Consider the following 24206-nt stretch of genomic DNA (forward strand, 5'->3'; position numbering starts at 1 on the left):
TTTTAGTTTTGTCAAACAAAATAAATTTTGTATTAATTGTCTTGGGTCTCACATGCTCGATCAGTGTAAATCCAAATTCTCTTGCATAGTTTGTAAATCTCGTCATCACACGTTGCTCCATTTCGACAAAACGGGTCATAGTAACCCTTCCGCGGCTGTTGGCCAACACAACTCAAATAATCATAATAAAACCGCTATCTCAAATAACTCCCATACACAGGGTAATTCACAACAGGGGCCCTCACATGTTAGAGCTCCTGAAACGGAAGTTAATCTTCAAAATTCGACTCCACATTCAATGGCTCTATCTGCAGCCTCGCTTGATAATCATTTGGTGTTATTAAGCACACTCCAGGTCTATCTTGTCGCTCCTAGCGGCAAGAGGGTCTTCGCAAAGGCACTCTTAGACTCGGCCTCACAGGTTTCATTTATTAGTGCTGACCTCGTAAAGGAACTGTCACTCACCACTAGAGATGGAAAATTACGGATCAATGGAATTAACTCCACCTCATCCTCGTCTCAATCTATTGTAGATACAACAATTTTCGCTGTCGCTAACGACGTTCCTTTTGACATCTCGTGCTCTGTACTCCCAAAGATAACAAATCCGCTTCCTCAAATTTCTATTTCGGCGAGCAAACTAAACATACCCTCAGAGATACCATTAGGTGATCCGATGTTCCATGTAACATCCCCAATTGGTATCCTGCTCGGTGCAGACCTGTATAACGATATCATTCAACCTGAAATAATTCGTTTGGGAAAAGGTCTTCCCGTTCTTCAACGCACTCTACTCGGGTACACGATATCAGGGTCAGTTCCAGACTTTGCTCTTAAGTCGAAAAATACTAAAAAGGCTTTGGAATTTTATTCAAACTCTCTCGTTACTTGTTGTTCTCATAACACTCCTTCCGCCGTAAATGAGCCGGTAGTGTCCAACGAGGAACTATCCGATCATTTACAAAAATTCTGGGAGCTGGAAGAAGCCGCTCCTCAGAACACCGATCTCATTAATGATCACCCCGCTGAAATTAATTTTGTAAAACATGTTAATGTTCTCCCCAATGGACGATATGAGTCCACACTCAATCTCAAACTCCCTATCGAAGATATAGACATGGGAAATTCGTTTCTCTCGGCAAAAAGACGTTTTCTCAGTCTCGAGAAACGTTTTCAACTCAACCCTGATTTATTGGAAAAATATCAGGACATTATATCGGAATATCTCAATAACGGACAAATAATTCAAGTGCCGTTAAAAATGCTAAATGACTCAGGTAAACCTAATTACTTTCTCCCTCACTTTCCCGTTTTCAAATCCAACTCTACTACTTCCACTCGTATAGTTTTCGATCCAAACAATAAATCGTCTACGGGAATCTCCCTCAGTGACGTCATAGACAAAGGTTATGTCGTCCAACATGAACTTTTTGACATTCTCGCTAAGTTTCGTCAGTTTAAATTCGCACTAGTAGGCGACATCAAGGCTATGTTCCTACAAATCGCCATTTGTCCCACTGAAACATTTCTGTTAAATTTTCTCTTTAGGGACAATATTCAGCAGCCTTTACGGTGCTATCAATTTCAAAGATTACCCTTCGGGCTCCCAAGTAGCCCATTTATCGCTCAAAGAGTTATCAAGCACATCGCTGACAACAACAAACATACCCACGAACTTGCTACTAGTGTTCTGCAAGAATCTATCTATATGGATGACCTGATCAGCGGTGCTGACAGTCTTCATGAATTAAGTTGTCTTTTCGAACAATTAACTTCTTTGCTAGAAACCCATGGTTTCCTCCTCCACAAGTGGAACTGCAGTTCTTCAGAATTTCTGTCTCAACACAATTTAAATCCCGTCTCTGAAGTCAGTCTTAACTTCACGGGATCTGATAAAGTCTTAGGCATATTCTGGGATTCAGAACGCGACCACTTTTCGTTTAAAACTCCTATCTTCAAATTGGCTAATGTTGTTACTAAACGTACTATTCTCTCCTACATTGCTACTTTGTATGACCCGCTAGGATGGTTATCCCCTGTCCTTGTGAACGCTAAGCTCTTGATACAGGAAATATGGTCCCAGAAATTGGACTGGGATCAACCCATTGACTCACCCATCATTATGAAAAATTGGCAAAACCTCTTATCGACATTCAAAACTATAGAAGAGGTCAAGGTACCTCGATGCTTACTTTTACAAAAGAAAGTTGTTGATGTTCAATTAATTATTTTCACCGACGCATCGGAAAAAATATACAGCACTTGTGTGTATCTCAAAGCGACATACTCAGACTTTTCTGTATCGTCGCGGCTTATCGCTTCTAAAAACAAAATTTCTCCGCTAAAAAATAAACTCACCATCCCCAAATTGGAACTTTGTGGAATAGTGTTGGGAGTCACTCTGGCTCATAGACTTTTTCACATCTTCAAGAAAAATTTGAGTATATCTTCATCTCATCTCTTTGCTGACTCTACAATTGCCTTGTCTTGGATACTTTCTAAAAAACACATTTGGAACATTTTTGTACAAAACAGAATTCAAAAGGTCAATTCCTTGTTGGAAACTTTTCCTTGTGATTTCCATTTCGTCAGAAGTCACGAAAACATCGCTGACCCCGCTTCCAGAGGGATAAATGTCTTTGATAATCCCCAGACCACCGAAGACTGGTTATGCGGACCTAGCTTTATTAGAGACAATCCCATCGATTTTTCTCTTCATCAAATTCCTCATTTTCAGGATGATCTTCCTGAATTAAGGAAGTTAGTTGTCTCAAACATAGCAACAAATCACGAACTCAACGACACCTTTGAAAATCTATTCGCTAAATCTTCTTCTTTTCGTAAAATTCAAAGAATTGTCGCTTATCTTTTTAGATTCATCAGTAATATTAAAAAGAAAATAAATAACTCTCCACGAGATACGGATATATTGACGCCACCCGAAATGGAGATCGCTGATCACGCGATCATCAGGTATATCCAAAGTATCTACTTTAAAAAAGAGATTCTTGAATTGAAAAATGCTAAACTCGTGACCAATAAAGCCATTCGTAAACTCAACCCCTTCCTACAACATAATGATGGGCTGATTCGTGTGGGAGGACGTCTCCGACACGCCCCCATATCGTATAATCAAAAACACCCCATTCTACTTCCTTCTAAATGTCGAGTTGTAGAACTAATCTTGACTCAAGCTCATCATAAGTTATTACATTCAGGCGCGCAAACAGTACTTTCGTATGTCAAAATGAAGTACTGGCCAATTGACGGATTAAGACAGATTAAACGCTTAATTCGTAAGTGTGTAAACTGTTTCCGATTCATGACACCCAATTCTGTTCAACAGATGGCAGATATGCATCCCGATCGTGTACTCCCCACTAGACCCTTCCAAGTCGTCTCAGTGGACTATGGGGGGTTCTTCTTAATTAAGTCCTCACATTTGAGGAAGGCACCGCTTTACAAAGCATACGTAGCCTATTTCATTTGCATGAGCACTAAATGTGTTCATATCGAACTCGTCACAGGATTAAGCGCAGAAGCCTATATTCTTACTCTGAAAAGGTTTATTGCCAGAAGATCCACGCCCAGTATTATTTGGAGCGACAATGCCACAAATTTCCATGGGGCAAAAAATGAAATGCGCGAATTCTATGATTTTTTCTTAAATCAAAATAATTCGGAACAGATTAAGGAATTCTGTACTCAAAACTCCATAACTTTCAAGATGGGTGTTCCCCGCAACCCCCATCAATTCGGCCTCCATGAGGTAGGAATAAAGAGTGTGAAGTATCACCTCTATCGAATTATAGGAAATTCCCACTTCACCTTTGAAGTGTTTAACACAGTATTATGCCAAATCGAGGCTATTCTAAATTCGAGACCCATCACTAGGATGTCGTCTGACGCCAATGACTTCGCTTTCCTATCTCCAGCTCACTTCTTAGTTCAAAGAAGTTTAACCGCGCCCCCTGAACCAAGTGTTTCAGAGATACCTGAAAATAGGTTGAATCTTTTTCAGCGTATTAGTAAAATTCAACAGCAATTTTGGAAATTGTGGAAAAAAGACTATCTTTGCCTCCTGCAGCAAAGAAATAAATGGACCGACCCTACTGACCCTGTCAAGATCGGGGATTTGGTTCTGTTGAAGGAGGATGGTACTCCTCCACTCTTATGGCCAACTGCCAGGGTAATAGATGTATTGCCTGGTAAGGATGGTCTAGTTCGTACTGTCAAGATTCACACTACTCACGGTGATTTTCTTCGTGGTATTACGAAAATCGCTGTGATTCCCCTGGAAGATTAAAATCTATCCCTAGGGGGAAAACTTATCGTTTTCCTCCATTTTATCGTTGTTACCCCTTGTGTATATAAACTCTAATTTCTTCAAACATTTCTTATCGTTGTGCACATCTTTGCCAATCCCCTCTCTTCGAGGTGATATAGGCCATCTCTCTCGCCTGTCGCCCCCGGCAATATGTACAATAAATATATTATACACGGCTCACTAAAATAATTAGTTACGCCCCTGTACTACTGATTACTTAAAATTCAAGTAGTATTTATGTAACCTTTCTGGAAACTCCAGGTTATTGTTGAGACTCGCATTTGAACCCCTCGCCGGGGCAGATCGTCAAAAGCTTCCTAACGAGAATCATCTCTAATCTATCGACGCTCCCGCTATTCGTAAAAAGGCCGCATTTTACCGGCTTTTTTTGCTATCGTTTTATACCGCTCAGATAATTCAATCTGCTCAGTATTATCGACGATGATTTATTTAGCGTATTAGTGAGTGCCTTACAAATGAACCAAATGGATTATGGAATTCAATCAGAGCTCTGATGTGACACGTCATCAAGGAATAAAACTGTAAGTACTCTACATGTATGTGAACATAACTTATTAGTCGTGATACTGTATGCATTTTGAACCATATACCTCTCGTAGCAAATATTCTTTGTGCCATTTATGCAGATAATACTTTAAATTACATATGAAAAATCGTTATCTACTCTTAACCAGCTTACCTATGGGAATATACTCTATAACCGTACAATAAGTATAGGTTACTATTGTTAAGGATACTTTACGTATTGCCTAAACAGAGACCTATGCCCGATTTCACCAACGATACCTAAATATTTAAGAATTACCTAAGTGGGATTAGGTACTTCCTAACTCTAAAACGGATTTCACCATGCGATAAGAATTGCCTAAGCCGCTTAAGCATTACCTTACGTTAGGATACGGTTTGCGATCTCCCTAAACTTTAGGTATTACTTATCGTTGACAGTCAGGTTATATTTTTACAATTTTGACTAATGTACTTGTGACGTTTGTCAATAATTTGCTTCTTACCTTAATTTTACTGATATTCTGTAATATTAGGTATATTAGTTGTAATTTTGTATTATCTTTTATATCAATAATATAATATGTAATGGAAAATATAGAAAATAATTTGGAGTTTTTTACAGGTCTATTGACAAAATTATGTAGTCTACCTACTACCTTACAAACTAGTGTTGAGTTTCAAAAACCCATTCATGATATCACTAAAAGTGTGTCATTAAAAATTAATAATAAAAAGCAATTTTCAACATATTATTTTTTTAAAATCAATACATCAATCAACGCTATAACAGTACAAAACTGAATAAAACCAAATTGGCAAACAAACAATAATGACAAATAATCGAAAAAGTAAGGAAATGTCATGTTATTCTTCTTTTTATTTATCAAAAATAGTTCAAACGTACCCGAATTAATACCTAGGAAAGAATTTCCTAGATAAGCAGTGCTTTTAGTTATGAAACGCTATTGTTTTTAGGTATCGACTTAGGAAGTTCCTATCGATAAAAATTACTTAATAAAGCAACTGTTTAGGTATCGTTGGTGAAATCGGGCACTGTGTCGTAGACCAAAGAAATCTTTCTACCAAAGAATACATTATCGTGTAAAGACATGCAGTGATTATCACACAATAAGTCTGATGAATCACGTTTTGAAGATCTTCCTAAGAGTAATACATAGCAGAATATAACGCTGTTATAGTCCAGAGAAATAAGGTTTTTCTCGTGACACATCCCCCTCCAGGCCGAAACCACATTTTTTGAGTAGTATGGACATCTATATTATTAACCTATATGTTTCCTGCAGCCGATTTTGATGATAAACATAGTTATAAAGTTATAAACAAATGAGTTAAGCACTTTAAACAAATTTGAGAGTAAGAAACTCATAAATCGTATAAAAAACTTCAATATGGCATTCGCTGAATATGTCCAACCTTATTGGTTGCTTAGAAAATTGCAAAATAAATCATAAATATTGAGTTTTTATAAATATTCGTAACTTAGGTAAAAATTAACTTAGAATCTTCTTATTAAGCGGAATGCCGAGACTTCTTGTACTTAAATTATATTTTAAATTTCAAAGCAATTGGTCAAATAGTTTAAAAGTTATTTAATTTATTTTTCCCAAATTCATTTTTTTTGCAACACTATAAGTCAGAAAATTATGAGGTTACAATAATAAAATCCACAAGGAAAAGAAAAAGGTTTTCCTGTAGTTGGCTGTATACCATCAATCACAAAATTGGAAAGAAATCCTTTGTAAAAGGTATAAAAATAATTTTTATACCTTTTACAAAGGATTTCTTTCCAATTTTGTTACAATAATACTTCGGACAGTTTATGAAAGAAGAACATTTATACTATTACCTTAATTAAAAATAAATGACAAAAAATAATTTTAAACAGTGTAAAATTATTTTGCAAAAACATGTCCATTTTTTGCTTACTTATAAACAATTAGAATAACTTTTTAACCGTTACCCGTAGAAAAATTATTTTTTCATATTTAGAAAGACTGAATTTTTATACACATTTAGAAAGAAAAACAACTGTTCTAGGACATTTAGGGACAAAGTTAGCCCCCCCATTTTTTTAATTCAGATGTTTTTGCAAAATTATTTTGCAATATCTATAATTATTTTTTGTCATTTTTTTTAAATTAAATTAATACTATAAATTTTTTTCTTTCATAAACTATCCAAAATATTACTGTAACTTCATCATTTTCTGACTTACAGTGTTGCAAAAAAAATTAATTTTAGATAAACAATTTAAATAACTTTTAAACTATTTGACCAATTGCTTTGGAATTTAGGGTATAATTTAAGCACCATAAGTCTCAGCATTCCATGTAATAAGAAGGTTCTAAGTTAATTTTTACATAAGTTATGAATATTTATAAAAACTCAAAATTTATGATTTATTTGGCAATTTTCTAAGTAACCAATAAGGATAGACATATTCAGCGAACGCCATATTGAAGTTTTTTATACGGTTTATGAGTTTATTACTCTCAAATTTGTTTAAAATGCCCAATTTTTTAGTAAGAGACGAAAAAAGCGAAAATTTACCGTTTTTTGATCTTCATTTGTTTATAACTATGTATATCATCAAAATCGGCTGCAGGAAACATATAGGTTATTATTATAGATGACCATATTACTCGAAAAATTTGGTTTCAGCCTGGAGGGGGATGTGTCACCAACACGACATTTTTTTCCTTATTTCTCTGAACTATTAGAGGACAGAATAATTAGCAATACTCAATTCGAGTTTAGGAGTGAATCGATTTTTAAATGGCTTTTGACAAGGCCCGACATAACAAAATGCTAGAATTATTGAAAACAGCTGGACTGGACGACGAATTACAAATCTATACTGACATAAAGTGGAAATAATAAAAGTTCAATAAGAACTGTCAGATGAAATAAATATAAAAAGAGGAGTGAAACAAGTCAGACAACATACTATCGCCTTTACTCTTTTCAACTTATATTCAAAGGAAATATTTACGGTAACAATCGAAGGATGAGAATATATTGTGGTTTATTTGACCACTACCGTACATTTTAGGGCAAGAATGAACAAAGTCAAAATAGCCATAGTGTCCAACTTCGCATCGGATAGGAACCATAAGAAAAAGAAAAAGTTACACATTTCTTACACATTTAAAAATTCATTTTGTCTTATTAAGAGGCAACAGTAGCGATCAACAGGTAGCAATAAACGCCGTCTAAGATTGCGGCTGTAATTTTGAATATTTTGTCGAGATATTTGGCACACATATTCGTAATAAGTATAAGTCCGTAATAAATATAATATAGTCCGTCCGCTATAACTTTTCCCATGCGGTACGATTCATTTTCAATCAAATTAAGTCAAAACATAAATTGAAAGGAACGTCGATGTGTACATACATTTTGTATACTGTATACTTACTATATACTACACACATCGGCGTACGTTTCATTTTCTGTTTTGACTTAATTTGATGGAAAATGAATCGTACCGCATGGGAAAAGTTATAGCGGACGTACTATATAGTAGGTATGTGGAAATTACTCTATACCTAAATAAAATATTGCAAAAAGGAGCGTATACCGCCATTAAGAAGAACAAAAAAATACACTTCCTTAAATGAACTTTTTTATCCCATATCTAGATTTTGTGCCACATTGGATCTACTAAAAATCGATTTTCTATAACCAGAAATTGAACGTGATTAACTCGGCAACATTAAGCGCGCCTATGAGTATAAAAATTATTGTTTATCTACTCTATGTCATATTATGTATCAGTTTTTAGTTTGTGAAAACTGTCATTATAGATAGCAGTGTGTGAAGGGTTTAACGTGTGCGTGAAATAACAATGTATTTTGAATGTGATTTACTTTTTCGCACACTTTCAATGGGTTTTTTGGCACACTTTCATATAATCAAATATCCTTAACTTTCGCTTTGTCATGGTAATGACAATATGAGCAATGACTTACAACAACATTTTTGACAGTTTTGTGGTTTGAAAGTAGTTAGGATTTTTAAATGTCAAAGTTCTAAAAATTGTAGAATAGAAATAAATTCCAGTGACGAAGAGTTACAGTTTTTTTTATTTGTTTATCGAAGAGTAGATAAAATATTGTATGAAACTGTGCGTGGAGTACTTTTTGCGAACTTACGCGATGTATAGCACTCGCTCCGTTGTCGCTCGTGCTCTAAATATCGCGTGCGTTCGCAAAAAGCATACTTCACGAACTGTTTCATAAATAACTATTTTGATAGTATAATCAAAGAATATAGACTCTCCTAGAAGAAGATTTTGAATGGAACAGAATGGATTTATTTGTCCATTGAAAATACCGTAGTCATTGTCAGGCCACACGCACCAACTCAGTTGGTACACAAAATCCTATACTGAAACCTTACAATGCAGTACCCTTCTATAAGGTCTACATATATTCTTGGGTATAATGTCACTGTCAATGTCGAATTACCGACGAACTGTTGCCTCACTCTTGAAAGTTCGCAGAGCTTTCGGAAAAACAAAAATATTGATGACGCTCTACTGTGTAATCTTAATTCAAATAAAAACTTACCGTTATCCAAAATTTCTCTACAACTTCCTGGATAAGCGTTGTATTTATCTGAATATTCTGGAAGTGGATTAAGATGACAAATTGGTGTTTTGCTTCGTCCCACCAAAGATTTACATTTTTTAAAAATACTAAAAAAATTCTGAGAATAATCCTCATTAACGCCACTTTGTTCAACTCCAAGAGACAGTTTTAAGGGAATTTGAACATTATGTTCATCTTTTCTGCCTAAAATTTTTAATATTTGTAATAAAATTTTTGTTATTTATCTAGCTTTAGTATTTGGTAACTAAAAGATGTCCAACTAATACTTTCGATAGAGTGTGACAATTTTTTTAAAATTTTTAAATTAAAAAAAATGTTAAAATTTTTAAATTTTAAAAATTTTAAAATTTTTAAAAATATAATAAGTAGATATGGGTTTTTTATCTAGTCTGACAGTCATTAGTTTGTTTGAGCTTTAGAGTTTAACTCATGTTCAAAAACTACTGACGATAATAATACATTAGAACCTGAAGTTGTTATGGATATACAGGCTTACCCTTTTGAGGAATATTGAGCATGTCATTATTAATCGAATTGGGTAACCTAACATTTGAATTTAATTTATTTTCCTAACCCTCATAAACTTAACAAACTTATATCTATGTTTCCCTGTTTCTTCCATTTTTTACTAAATACATTTAAGGTTAGTTAAACAGAAAACAGAAGAAGAGAACCCATATAAAAAAAAACAAAATAAAAGACTGCTTTCACTTTTCTGTCCATGCTGTGTTTAATTTTTTATTAAAACAATCTATACTACCTAATGAGATTTCATCACTTTGTGGTTGAAAGAATCGGCTAAAATCATTTTTCCACGAATCAGCCTTACTCTCTACTTTCACATCTAACAATTTTGTAAGCTTGACATTGACAGGATTATGTTCTTCTGCCTAAAACAAGAAAAATACTTTGATAAAGCTTTTTAATATTTTTATTTACAAGTACGTAAGGATATATTCACCAAATGAGTTAGTGAAGCTAATAAATGAAGACAACATAAAAGTAGTAGTAAAACTTTTTATGCAATATATATAACACTGGAGTGATTCTCACAGTCTGGCAAGTCCATCTTTGTCGCAATACCTAAAAATGCAATGATACTGTCTTAAGATCTTTCTAAGAGTACTTGAATACGTAAATACAAATATCTTGATTATACTTTTTGTGCTATTAGGTCTGGATCCCGCGTATGAAAAAAAAGTTGATTAATAGCGAGCTGAAAATTTGTTAATAACTTAAGGGTGTCTAGTCGGATAAACTTTGATATATGGGAACACTGGAACAGGGGCAGTTTTAATTGTGGAACAGGTTAAAAATTTGGAACAATCACACCACGAAAACGGCAATTTTATTTTGTCCGACAGAACAGATTTAAACTCTTCGAACAGAGATTAAACTCTCATGCAAAAATCAGTCTGCTATTTATCACGAAATGAGCGTTTTAATGAGTGGAACATGTGGAATATGTCAAATGACAAAAATTATGACAGGTGATAAATAGTAGTCTGATTTTTGCATGAGAGTTTAATCTCTGTTCGGAGAGTTTAAGTCTGTTCTGTCGGACAAAATAAATGTGCCGTTTTCGTGGTGTGACCGTTCCAAACTTTTAATCTGTTCCACAATTAAAACTGCCCCTGTTCCAGTGTTCCCATATATCAAAGTTTATCCGACTAGACACCCTTAAGCTATTAACAAATTTTCAGCTTGCTATTAATCAACTTTTTTTTCATACGCGGGATCCAGACCTATATATATCCTATTACAATAATGCCATGATCCAAGAAAATATTGATTTTCGTGCTTCCTTGACTTCGAAAAGGCATTTGATAAAGTACAATACATTTGTATGTAAAATTAATGCTAATGATAAATAATACAGGAATATATGACAAAGATATTCGTGTCATTAAAACTGTTGTACTGTATTTAAACCGCTATCGTAAAAATTGGACATAAGCTTCGAGGAAATCTCCATACAACGAGGCGTCAGACACAAGGTTGCATTTTGTCCCCAATATTGTTCAATGTTTACTCGGTTCAGTTATTTAAAAAGGCATTTTAGGGACAATCATGTTATGGAATAACAATCAACGGGGGACAACTTAAGGGGACGGGTACGAACTTTCGGCTTCAATGTTATTTAAATGGGATTCATTTTTTTCGGATCGTGAGAAAACTAAGAAGGAATTTTTAAAAATTTAAACGCATAATGAAAGATTACGTTATTACCGAGTGCCAGAAATCCCTGTAAGCTTCTATAATGTTTATTTTAATAAGTTACAGGGGTGAAAAACTAAGAGAAAAATGAGTGTGATATTTAATTTTAAATACCTCATTTAAAAAAAAACTTTTTATTCATTATAAGGAATTTTGACCCCTGAGTAATAAAGTAATCTATCATTTTGCGTTTAAATTTTTCAAAAATACTTATAGTCCTGTCGCCACTGGGGGTACAACGGCCTCCTTAATTCAGATGGACTTACCAAAGTTTTTTTTATGTATTTTGACCCGTAGAACACGAATTTTTTGGGTAACAGTCGATTCGGATGTCGATAAGATTGTTATAAACAAAGAACTTGAGGAATCGTATAACAGTGATTTTTCGTAAAACAAAACAGTGTTTTGTACTTTTTGGGCCATTCTAAGCAAAAAATATTTTTACAAATTTTTTCGTACGATGCATAGTTTTCGACATAAACGGGGTTAAACTTTCAAAAAATCGAAAAATTGTAATTTTTGAACCCGAATAACTTTTGATTGAAAAATAAAATAGCAATTCTGCTTACCGCATTTGAAAGTTCAAGTCAAATTCCATCGGTTTTGATTACATTCATTGATAAAAACTATTTTTTATTGTTAAACAAAGCTATAAACACATAGTGATTGAATGATGTTTTCAATGCATTTCCCATTTGAAATCGAACGAGTAGGCGCATACAGACAATTTCTACGTAGATTACGTATTGTCCTTTTCATGATCATTTTTCAGTGCGTAACAAATGATAGGAAAAAGGGTAAGTCCGTGGTAATACACATTTATGACATTTATTCTAACATGACATTTTAGTTAAATCTGACAGTTGTCACATTTTATTTTCAATTTGGAATAAAAACAAATCAAATGTGTTTCTTGCATTTATAAAATGGTATTTTCTTTGATTTGTATAGTCTTATAAATTATACAGATTATATTTGCAATATTAATACCTAATTAAAAAAAAATATTTTTTATTATGGCGCCATCTACCGACAACTAGAATAACTAGAATAAATGTTATAAAAATGTCACCGACGAAATGTAATCACCGACGTGCCTTTTTTCTGTCACATACAATTTAATGCGTTAGAAAGAAATCGAAAAACTGTGACGCACTGAAAGGTGATCATGAGAAATACTGTACATTAAAACGCATGCAGTGGCACGGGAAACACTATGTGTTTATGGCTTTGTTTAACAAATAAAAACCTAATTTTTAGCAAAGCAAATAATCAAGACCGATAGAATTTGACTTGAACTTTCAAATGCAGTAAGCAGAATTTCTATTTTATTTTTTAATCAAAAGTTATTCGGGTTCAAAAATTGTACTTTTTTGATTTCTTGAAAGTTTAACCGCGTTTATCTCTAAAACTATGCATCCTACGAAAAAACTTGTAAAACCATTTTTTGCTGAGAATCACTTAAAAAATACAAAAAATATTTTGTTTTGCAAAAAATCGCTGTTATGTAATTCCTCAAGTTCTTTGTTTATAACAAACTTATCGACATCCGGATCAACTGTTACCCAAAAAATTCGTATTCTACGGGTCAAAATACATAAAAAAACTTGGGTAAGTCCATCTGAATTAAGGAGGCCGTTGTACCCCCCTGGCGACAGGACTATTATTAGTTTTCTCAGGATTGGTTTAGGATTAGTTTTCTCAGGTTCAAAATTTTGACAGCAGTCAAAATTTTGCATTGTGTTCCTTTCCCCTTGATATCTTGATATAATTAAATACGTGGACGATACAGTAATTCTATCAGAAAATATTGAAGGTCTCGAAACTCGGCTTGATCGTATTCACGAAGAAAGAGAGGAAATGGGTATTAAAATGAACTTATACAGACCCAAATTTTTAGTATGTAGTCGTAACCCACATCTCTATGCAGAGCTTCAATTAAACGGGAACTGTCATAGGGACCAACTAGATCCAGACATAGAAATAAAATAAAGACAGAAAGACAATAGCAATAACACTAACTAAAAGTCCATTTATGAAAGTGCATTCTTTGCAATTATCATCTCAGTGTATAGTGCGGCCGATATGTGATACAATTGCACATTTAATGATACAAGCATATAATTTGGACCACATATACTACACATATAAAGGTTCAAATTTAGATATGAGGCCATCTCAGATTTTACCTTTTACAAAAATGGCGGGGATTCAAAATGGCGACTATACATATTTGACTAATAGCACGATAACTTTTGAACGAGACTTCAGATTTCAACCAAATTTGGTATATAGGTTCTTTTTTTTTTATTTACAAGATGGATGTGGTGAAACAGAAGAATCGGTTTACCAGAAGTTGTGTTTTTACTGGTTGTTCATGTAAAAAATATGTTTTGTTTTCAATTTTTTCCCTCTGTATATATTAATTTTTCAAAAAGGTAATACCGCAATTCAATAGAGCATAAAATTATTTTGTAGAAAATATTTTGAAAATTTTAATTATGTTAATTACCATTTAATAAATGCATAATGTATCTTCACATGTACCTATGTGTGACAGATTCGTACAAATATTATAAGAATTGAGAGTACCGAAAAAGTTAATGAGCTGTAAACACGTAGTGTCTCGGCTCTTGATATTTTGTCTATTACCAGTGAAACTACCAGTTTTTAATTATAGTTAAAGTGATCAACCTGACTTTAAACTGTAAGTTTTATTCTATATACATTATTTAATCGTATATTTGCGTATTTAAACCAGTTTTGTTAGTTTATATTCCTGTATACTACAGCAGTTATTGTAAATAGACACAGGTTTATGGATTATAAACAATTTACCAGTTTTGTTTTTTGCGGGAAACGAAAGTAATTAGTTTCGGTAGTACCGTAAATAAATTATCAATATGTCATCAGATGTTACTATACAGGATGTCCCAGTGAATAAATCTTATTCTACCGCAGCTTCAGAGCAAAATTTCTTCCCAGGAAAAGAAAACGCAATACTTTTTAGCGCTATTAATAATACACCACTGCAAGATTACCTTATTTCTTTAGGTAATTTAATAAATCCCAAAAATATCTTATTCTCGTCTCGCCTATCTAATAATCGAGTATGCATGTATTTAAGTAGCAAGCAAGCTGTTGAAGATTTTATGACAAACTATGGTTCTATACAGGTAAATGGAGAAACAGTCAGAGCCAGAAGGCTCATAACGTCTGCAGAAAGAATAGTGCTCTCAAATGTTTGTCCAAGTATCCCACACGAAGTAATCATCCAAGAATTAAAACATCTCGGCCTAAACTTAGTTTCTCCAATCACTTTCCTAAAGATCAGTGCCTCTCTTCCAGAATATAGCCATATAAAAAGTTTTAGAAGGCAAGTGTTTATTAGTCCGCATAACACGACGATCCCAGATTCAATTCTTCTGAATTATGATAATACTAATTATAGAATATTCATTTCGCAGGATAGTATAACATGCTATATCTGTAAACAAATAAATCACATTGCTAGTAACTGTCCAAGCAATAAAAATTCTTCTTCTCAGCCTTCAGGACCCTTAACCCCCCATAAAAATACCGAAATATTTCCACAAGTATCCATACCAAACACCTCTAACTCTACATCAGTGGAAATTATACAGCCCGTTTCTGAAGCAACCCAAGATTTAAAAACTAACGAAAATACTCCACTGGAATCTTCTGCTACAGCCGAAAATATAGAGATAATTTCACAGACTTCACTAGCGATCACGAAAGAATCACCCTGTCCCTCCACCAAACGAACCATAGAGGAAACATTATCTCCACCTGTTGAAAATATCGTTGATAATCAAACATTTCTTCTTCCTGCTCAGCCTCACAAAACAAAAACTCAAAAGAATAAAAAACCTAAACGCTCATTACCTATCCCCGAATCACTTGAATCATATCTAAGTAAACAATCAACACCGTCCATTTTAAGCTATGACCAATTAATGATGCTTATTGAAAATATTCAAGGCAGCCAATCTCCTATCGAAATTGTTAAAGAATTCACATCTGATTTCCTTGGTCTCGTAAATTTGCTTACCGTCTCTTATCAATATATTCCAGACAGAGCCACAAAATATCGTTTTACAAGGCTAAAAACCCTACTGCTACGTTTTCTCGGTGAAGAAGCTACTACTGAGAGTGAACTCTCTTCAACTGAAACATAACATTCAACTCAATTTTACAGTGGAATTTTGATGGACTTTTCCATCGCTTACCAATGCTCAATATCATTCAATCAGAACACTTTCCCGAAATTATATGTCTACAGGAAACTAATCCTGTATCTTCTAACCCATATTCGCAAATACATTTTACATGCTTTCATAAAGACCGAACTAACACAGCTCGCGCAAGTGAGGGAGTTGCAATTTTAGTACCACTTATTTCGACTTTCCCGCAGTCGTTGGAGTTTCACTTATCTCAACAAAATGGTAGAATAGTCAACTTCATTTGGACTCCTTGGAAATGAAGATGCAGACTCAAGTGCGCGTAGTGCAGTGACTGGTGCGGATTCAGAAACGGTATTACAATATGCCCCTAATGACTTGAAAGTGCTGTTAAAACAATATGTGTTAAATGACTGGCTCGATGAATGGCAAAATTCAAATTTAAAACTTAGACAAATTAAAGACACAGTAAAAAGAGTCAAAACAGTTTATAAAAGTTGTTATGAGCAAGCAGTTTTCAACCTCCTACGACTAGGCCATACCAGGCTTACTTACTCATATTTGTTCTCAAGATCTGAACCACCTATTTTGTGAATCGTGTAACACACAAGTAACTGTCAAACATTGAATGCCAAAAGTATTCACAAGAACGTATTGATTTTAATATCGTATCAAATATGTCAGTTCTGGGTGCCAATAATAAAGAACCAAAAATTTAATTGACTTTTTAAAAACCGTTGGTGTATTCAATAAAATCTAACAAGTTTTTGTAGATAATGCATGTAACCTTACCATTGTACTATACTTATATTGTACCACATTTTTGTTTAACCTATGTATTGTTCCGTCGCTAATAACCATTAGGTGGATGCGACTTTTTCTTAATAAAAAAAAATTATAAGAATTATTGTGAATTTAATCGTAGAAGCATATAATTTGGATCACATATACTACACACACACATCAAGGTTCAAATTTAGATAAAAGGCCATCTCAGATTTTACTTTTTACAAAAATGGCGGGCATTCAAAATGGCGACTATACATATGTGACTAATAGCACGATAACTTTTGAACGAAAAGTCCGATTTCAACCAAATTTGGTATATAGGTTCTTCTTTTGATGTGCAAGACCAAAGTCTTGAACCGGAAGAATCGATTTACCAGAAGTTGTGTTTTTCCTGATTTTTATGTAAAAACATGTTGTTTTTCTAATAATTCTTTCACCCTTTCACCCTATATTAATTTTTCAAAAAGTTAATACCGGCGTTGAAAAGAGCGTAAAAATATTTTTAGGCAATATTTTTAACTCTTTAGTTACGTTAATTACAAAATAATAAATACATAATATATCTTCACATGTACCTATAAACCTATGTGCGGCAGATTCGTGCAAATAATATAAGAATTATTGTGCATTTAATGGTTATATCATATAATTTGATATAATACAGAACGTTATCGAGAGAAATCAGAAAACAGTGCCGCAAAGATAAAGCGGATTGCATCTCTCAAATATGCAGAGAGATAGAGGAACATGGATGTCGAAATAAATCGAGCGACTTTTCCAGAAAATCAAACTCCTTACCAGGGAATTTAAACCTCAAACGTGGATTGTAATAGATAAGGAAGGTAATTTAAAGACCAATACTGATGAAATATTGGTAACATGACGAAACTACTGTGACGAGCTATATAAAAATAACGAGGTATCAGCAGAAAATCAGTGGCCTTCTGACTACCCTAAAGAACGTACTGTCTTACTCGCTGAAGTCAAAGATGCAATTAAATCACTAAAGAGAAATAAATCCCCAGGAATTGGTCCAATACCATGTGAAATACTACAGTTGCTACGTGACAAAGGATTACATATTATCCATTCTATCTGTGTCGCTGTTTGGAATTCAGGAAAATGGCCATATGATTGGTGTACCTCAATTTATATCCCGCTACACAAAAAAGATGTGAACTAGGAGATGTGAAAACTACCGCACACTGTCACTAATAACACATGCTTGTAAAATCTTGTTGCATATAATCAAAAACAGATTAAAAACCTATCTACATTACCAAATACCTCAGGAACAAGCGGCTTTTGTAAAGGGTAAAGGTACAAGGAAACAAATCCTGAACCTGAGACAACTCATTGAAAAGTCTAGAGAATTTCGAGTACCTCTGATTATATTCTTCGTTGACTACCAAAAAGCATTTAATTGTGAAAGCTGGATAAATCTGTGGTCAATTTTAATAGAAATGGGCGCACCAATGCACCTGGTGACACTTATTAAAAATCTGTACCAGTCCAATATAGCGACAGTACGACTAGATCAGAAGTTCTCAAACCAATTCAAGACCGAGAGAGGTGTTAGAAAAGGATGCGTGCTGTCACCTGACTTATTTAACATTTAAAGTGAACATGCCATGAGGATGGTTTTAGAAGGATGGGCAGGTGGAGTAACAGTAGCTGGTAGAAAAATCTATTTACGATTTGCTGATGACACTTTACTTAAAGCAGCAAATGTGTAAGAAATGTTTGATCTTCTGCGAAGAGTTGAGTACGAAAGCAATAAAATTGGTCTGAAAATCAATAAAGCTAAGACAAAAATAATGGTGGTCGACAGATTCGACACTATCTAACTCATTAACATGTTACAGGAATACCAGATAGTAAACACCTTTGTCTATCGCCATACTTAAGTTTCGAAAGACAGATCTATCTCTCAAATTATCAAGATGAGACTGGTGAATGCCCCTGTATTCTCAATATTTCTATACGGAACCAAGACTTGGACTCTTCGCGCATGCGAGCGCCATAAAATTGATGCCTTTGAGATGTGGTGCTGGAGAAGAATGCTGCGCATACCTTGGACAGCTTATAAGATCAACGTTTCCATTCTAAACCAACTCAATATTAAAAAAAGGCTGTCCACAATATGGCTACAACGAATTCTGCAATTCTTTGGTCACGTAGATCGCACAGGTGATGACAGTTGGGAGAGATTAATTGTTTCTGGGAACGTCCCGGGGAGAAGATCAAGAGAACGATCACCAACTAGATGGTCTGACCAAATAAAGCATTCAGCTGGAAACTCATTCTGCGAAGCTCTTAGAGCAGCTGAAAATAGAGACCAATTGAGAAACATTGTTAGGAATATTGGAAGAAATCACGATCCTCAGTAATGGGGAAACGACAAGAGAGAGAGGATAATTTTGAATCCTACGTGTAATATTCGATAAAAATTGAAAACAGAATTGGGATTTCGATGCCAGAATAGTCAAAAGGAACACCAAGATAGTTTAAAAGAATTTATAGTACGTTTAGAGACAAGAAAAGTCCGAATATATAAAACAGTAATTAGATTCCCAGTATCATAAGCTTTCGAGGTATGGATATCAAACAAGAAGGAAGAGGATACTCTAGAAATATACGAAAGGAAAATAGTGAGTTGTATATTCGGAGGAAGACCTGTAGACAGAACGGCAGCGAACATAAAAGCTTAACTAATTATGACCAGAAAACTAATCGGTCGCAGAAGAAGAGGTAGCCCTAGAATGAGACTATGAACTAATAAAGTGGACGAAGGCACATGTAGGTGAGGGGCTGAAAAATTAAAGAACAAAACAGAAGTGCGTATGTACAGGGTATCCAGAAACTCTACCGACAAACGAAGACAGGAGATTCCTTGTCCAATTCACCTAGTCCAAAAGTTCTTCCAAAGGGGGTTAGAGGTCTTTGAAGAGGGCGTCATGTAATTAGTTTATCTTAAATACCTCCAGAACGCTTCTCTTTAGAAAAACCAGAATTGGTATCCATATTCTTTTTCCAGAGATGAATCGATTTCATTAATTGTGAATTTCTAATACCGGTCATAGGCGTCCGTTTTGGGTAGGGCAACGGTTATTTTATCGAATAACTTTTTTTCTTTTAACTTTTCGGCATTTTTGTCTCTGGATTATTAAATTGTGAGGTATTCTAGTACTAAAAGTTACTCTTGTTTTAAATCGATATGACACACCTTTTCTAAAAAAAATCGATTTCAAAGTTTTTCGTTTTTGGAATTTGAAGCAATTTAAAGCAAGAATAACTTTTAATACTCGAATACCTTATAATTTAATAATCTAGTGTCAAAAATGCTTAAAAATTAAGGACAAAAGTTATCCTACAAAATAACTGTTGACCTACCCAAAACGGATGCCTATGACCGGTGCTAGAAATTTGCAATTAATGAAATCGATTCATTTCTGGAATATAAATAAATGTACCAGTTTTCGTCTTCCTAAATAGTTTTTTTTAATTTTTTTTTAATTCAAAAAACGAAAAACAGCGTATCCTATCGTCTCAAAGCAAGGGTACCTTTAAGTACTAGAATACCTCACAATTTAATAATTCCGAGTCAGAAATGCCTAAAAATTAAAGACAAAAAGTTATGCGATAAAATACCTGTTGCCCTACCCAAAACGGACGCCTATGATAGGTACTCGAAGTTCGCAATAAATGGAATAGATTTATCTCTGGAAAATAAATACGTGTATCAATAAGAATGCCACATGTCTATTTTCAATAAAAAATCTATAATAGTTTTCGATAGATTGAAAAAAATCGATTTTAATTTTATAATTTCAAAGGGCTATAACTTTTTTTGTGTGCACATTTGTACTAAGGTAAGTTAGGTTAATCCAACTATTTTTGGTTCCAGAATATGTGACTTAATTTATGACCTGTATTGTTGTTACACCCTGTATACCTTTGTAAAAAGCGAGCAGAATATACCTACCGTAGTAAGGCAAAACAATTTCTATAAATATTATTAAGCAACTCTATAAAAATAAAAGTGGTATGGACAATGAAATCCCGGAGACTAAAACTGTAAAAAATAGAAAAATTAAGGAGTTGCGAATCACAAATCTGTCGTTTTGTTTTTTTCAAAGAAACAAAACGTCATCTTCGAATAATATATAGTAGACGTAATACGGTAGGCGGAGACAAAATATTAATGATTCAAAGCATCTTTCTTAAAATCAAATATAAAAAGTCAGAAAACTACAATAGATATTGCTCTACGTAGTAAATACTGCTACAAAAATATTTTTTAATTAATTTTATGAAAATATATTTTTATTAATAATTAAAAAAGGAAATAACTTACTCTGCCTAAAATTTGGTATTCGGCAAGTGCTACACTCACTAATGCGAACAGACTTAGAAAAATCATTGTGATTAACTAAAACGAAATCATATTGATGAACTATTTATAATGTTATTCATACAGGATGATGATATCAACATATAACACTGTATCTATTTGATAGCACCCACATCCAACAAAAAATTCTGGGTTTTTTCTTATCTGGTGACAAACACATTGTGATTTACTGTTTGGCTACTAAAAATTTGATTATTTTTTAAATTATATTGTAATCGGTATTAAATAAGTTATCTTGTTCTCAGTAAAAATTTATTTTAATATAAAAATAGATTGTGCGAAATCGGTCTTTTAATTTCTACTTTTTTAAAGTATATTCTAAACATTAGACGCTGAGATTTACGAAAATTTATCTGTCACTTCAAACTAAACATAATGTTTTGTCTCAATATGCTCTACTGCTTTTTATTCTCCTTTTTTTTGTGCGATTTTTGTTTTTAACGGTTGCCTATCCTCCGTTAGTCTACGCGGTCTACAATCGTAGACCAATCTCCTTCAAGTGGTCGCTAATTGCAGAAAACTGCACATACGCCTCCATCCCGCTTAGTAGCTATCGCTAATCTTCTTCTTCTTGTGCCACTCCTATCGGAGATTGGAAATCATCAAGGCTACCCTGACTTTGTTTACAGCTGACCTAAAAAGTTCATAAGTGGTGCAGCCAAATCACTCTCTCAAATTCCGCATCCATGACATTCTTCTACGGCCTGGATTCCGTTTTCCTTCTATTTTTCCTTGCATTATATTGCTATATTACTTTATTCCTTAGCTATCACTAATACCAACTTCCAACTGACTCTTCAGTTTGCTAAAAGCCGCCGATCTGTTTGGATTATTTTTTTACCATTATTCAAAGAACACTGGTCTACAATCGTACACCGCGCGACTAAGCGCGTTCCAGTTTTTAGTTGTATATATTATAAAGCTAATATTATGTAGCCTGCTGTGTATATAAAGCTAATAGTATAAATGAAAAAGTTTAAAGAAGCGACTTCATTAAAAACTTAGCATGGAAACTAATCAAACCACAAATTGAATGCGGGTCAACTCACGGTAGGGTCAACTATACCTTCCCTGCTAAGAGAACTTAGAGGAAGAGCTCGCGTACTGCTCGGAGTTCAAGAAGTCGTACCCTTTCCCCCTAATATTCCAACAAATTACGTGGGACGATGTTGTATTTGTGCAAGAATTTGCAATATGTCAATACGAAGTGCATGCCAAAGATGTAACAAATTTGCATGCAAGGATCATCTTGTGCCACGTTTAGCATTTAATAGTTTTGTTCTTTTTTAATTTTTAGTTCTATTCTTTATTATTCATCCCTATTGGTCATTCTATATGTTCAAAAATAAAAAATATTTGTGTTTTCTACTAAATTGAGCTTATTTTTGTGACCCTTTTCTTGTGAATAAAGACCCAAAAAATCATGACCTTGTTTTTAATTTTACCACTGTCAAAATGAGAAAAGCCAAGGAACAAAACATATCTAATATCAAAGTATGGACATAAATGAATATGTTATTAACCACTAATTTGTTAATTTTGTCAAAATCGGTATTATACGACAAAAAACTATATGTCTACAATCGTAGACCGCGCGACTAAGCTCGTCAGCAATAGCCCCGCACCTAACAGAGGATTAACAAGGTACTGGAATTATTCTCGGTCGTTTTTAAAATGCACCTAACTTCTAGTGGATCACATTAACCCATTTTGTTCTATTCACAGCAGCTCGAAATAGATCAGTTGACGTTAGACCCGTCCACTTCCTAAGATTTTCCAGCGGGGATGTCTGCCTGCACCCAGTGTCTCTCTTGCCCTTAATCTTGCCTAGTAGAATCAACTTTAGGAGTCGGTATTTATTATTACGCCTACTGTGGCCTTAGTAAGCCAATTTTCTGTTCTTTATGGTGCTACCAATTTCTTTGTGTTTTGTTTGTGGAGAATAGTTCCCTTAGTTGTGTGGTATATATACGAGACCCTTAATATACGTCAATAGCACCACATTTCAAATGCCTCTTATTTTTTTAACCGATTTGCTCTCTCGGTCGTTATCTATATATACTATGGATTTCCACAGTTTTCACTGCGTTCCTTGACTCGACCATTCTCTCCAGTTTTTTTTGTTGTGCCAGTCCCTCTTCTGCAGATTTGATCTTTCCATTGCATCGTCCACTTCATCTCTGAAAGATTTTCGGCGTCTGTCTTTCTTCCTTCTTCCTATTGGCCTCCACTCTCTTATTCTGTTTATCCATTGTTTCTCGTCTACTCTGCTGACATATCAGTACCAGGCTAATCTCTTCTGTTCTATGTAGCAGTGGCGGCCGGTCAGGGTCGGCAGGGTCGGCAGTGCCGGCCCACACATTTATAGATATAGATTTTTAAATATTTGTATCTGTGAAATAAAAAAAATCTATCAGATAATACAGACCAAATTTTATTCATGGTTTTTAAAAGAATTTGATCAATCCGAGCGTTAAGTGATCCCTGCGCATAACAGACTTCTCAAAAAATGAATGATCCGAGCCATTTATCTGACTTTTCGGCTAGCCGTCCCTAACATCCGTAGCTTGACAATTTACACGTAAAACTCAACGACGTAACAAGTCGATGAGCAAGCGAACATTACTTCTCTCCGTGGGCAATAGCAGATACGGCATGGCAGGTTAAGTGCCAAGTACGGCACATTTCGGTCTGCCGGTCGGTGTTTCATTTGGAAGCATGCATCGGTAAAAATTGTCAAAAATAATCACGCCGTTTTACGTCGTTTAATTGATATTGTAATTTTTTTAAGTTGTCAGGAATTATCATTTAGTGGACATGATGGATCGAAGCATTTGTTAAAAATCAAAGTAATTATAGAGAATTAATAAAATTGTTTTAGAAATTATTTACTTTCTGATTCGAAGTGTATTCGTAATAAAGAATGAACTAATACATATAATCAAATAGTTGAATTTTGAATAACGTTGTTGAATCTGAGATTTAGAAAACCATTTGCTTTTCACTGAAAGTAGATGAAACTTCTGATTATCATGTCATTCAAAATTATCAATTATTTTGTTCGATACGCGTTACGTGGTAATATTTATGAGAGG

General features: G+C 34.2%; 1 protein-coding gene across 1 annotated transcript in view; it reads right to left on the bottom strand.

Moving 5' to 3' along the window:
* LOC114324253 (microfibril-associated glycoprotein 4-like) overlaps positions 1-21188 on the bottom strand; it is a 36134-nt gene extending 14946 nt beyond the window's left edge. The window contains exons 1-3 of the mRNA XM_050657183.1: positions 21055-21188; positions 10250-10379; positions 9448-9672 (exon numbers count right to left, since the gene is read on the bottom strand). Of these exons, the coding sequence (XP_050513140.1) occupies positions 9448-9672; positions 10250-10379; positions 21055-21120 (421 nt within the window). The 5' untranslated portion in view covers positions 21121-21188. The remainder of the gene's footprint in view (positions 1-9447; positions 9673-10249; positions 10380-21054) is intronic.
* Positions 21189-24206: the final 3018 nt, after the last annotated feature.

This window comes from Diabrotica virgifera, chromosome 7 (assembly GCF_917563875.1).
Source record: "Diabrotica virgifera virgifera chromosome 7, PGI_DIABVI_V3a".
Taxonomy (NCBI): Eukaryota; Metazoa; Arthropoda; class Insecta; order Coleoptera; family Chrysomelidae; genus Diabrotica; species Diabrotica virgifera.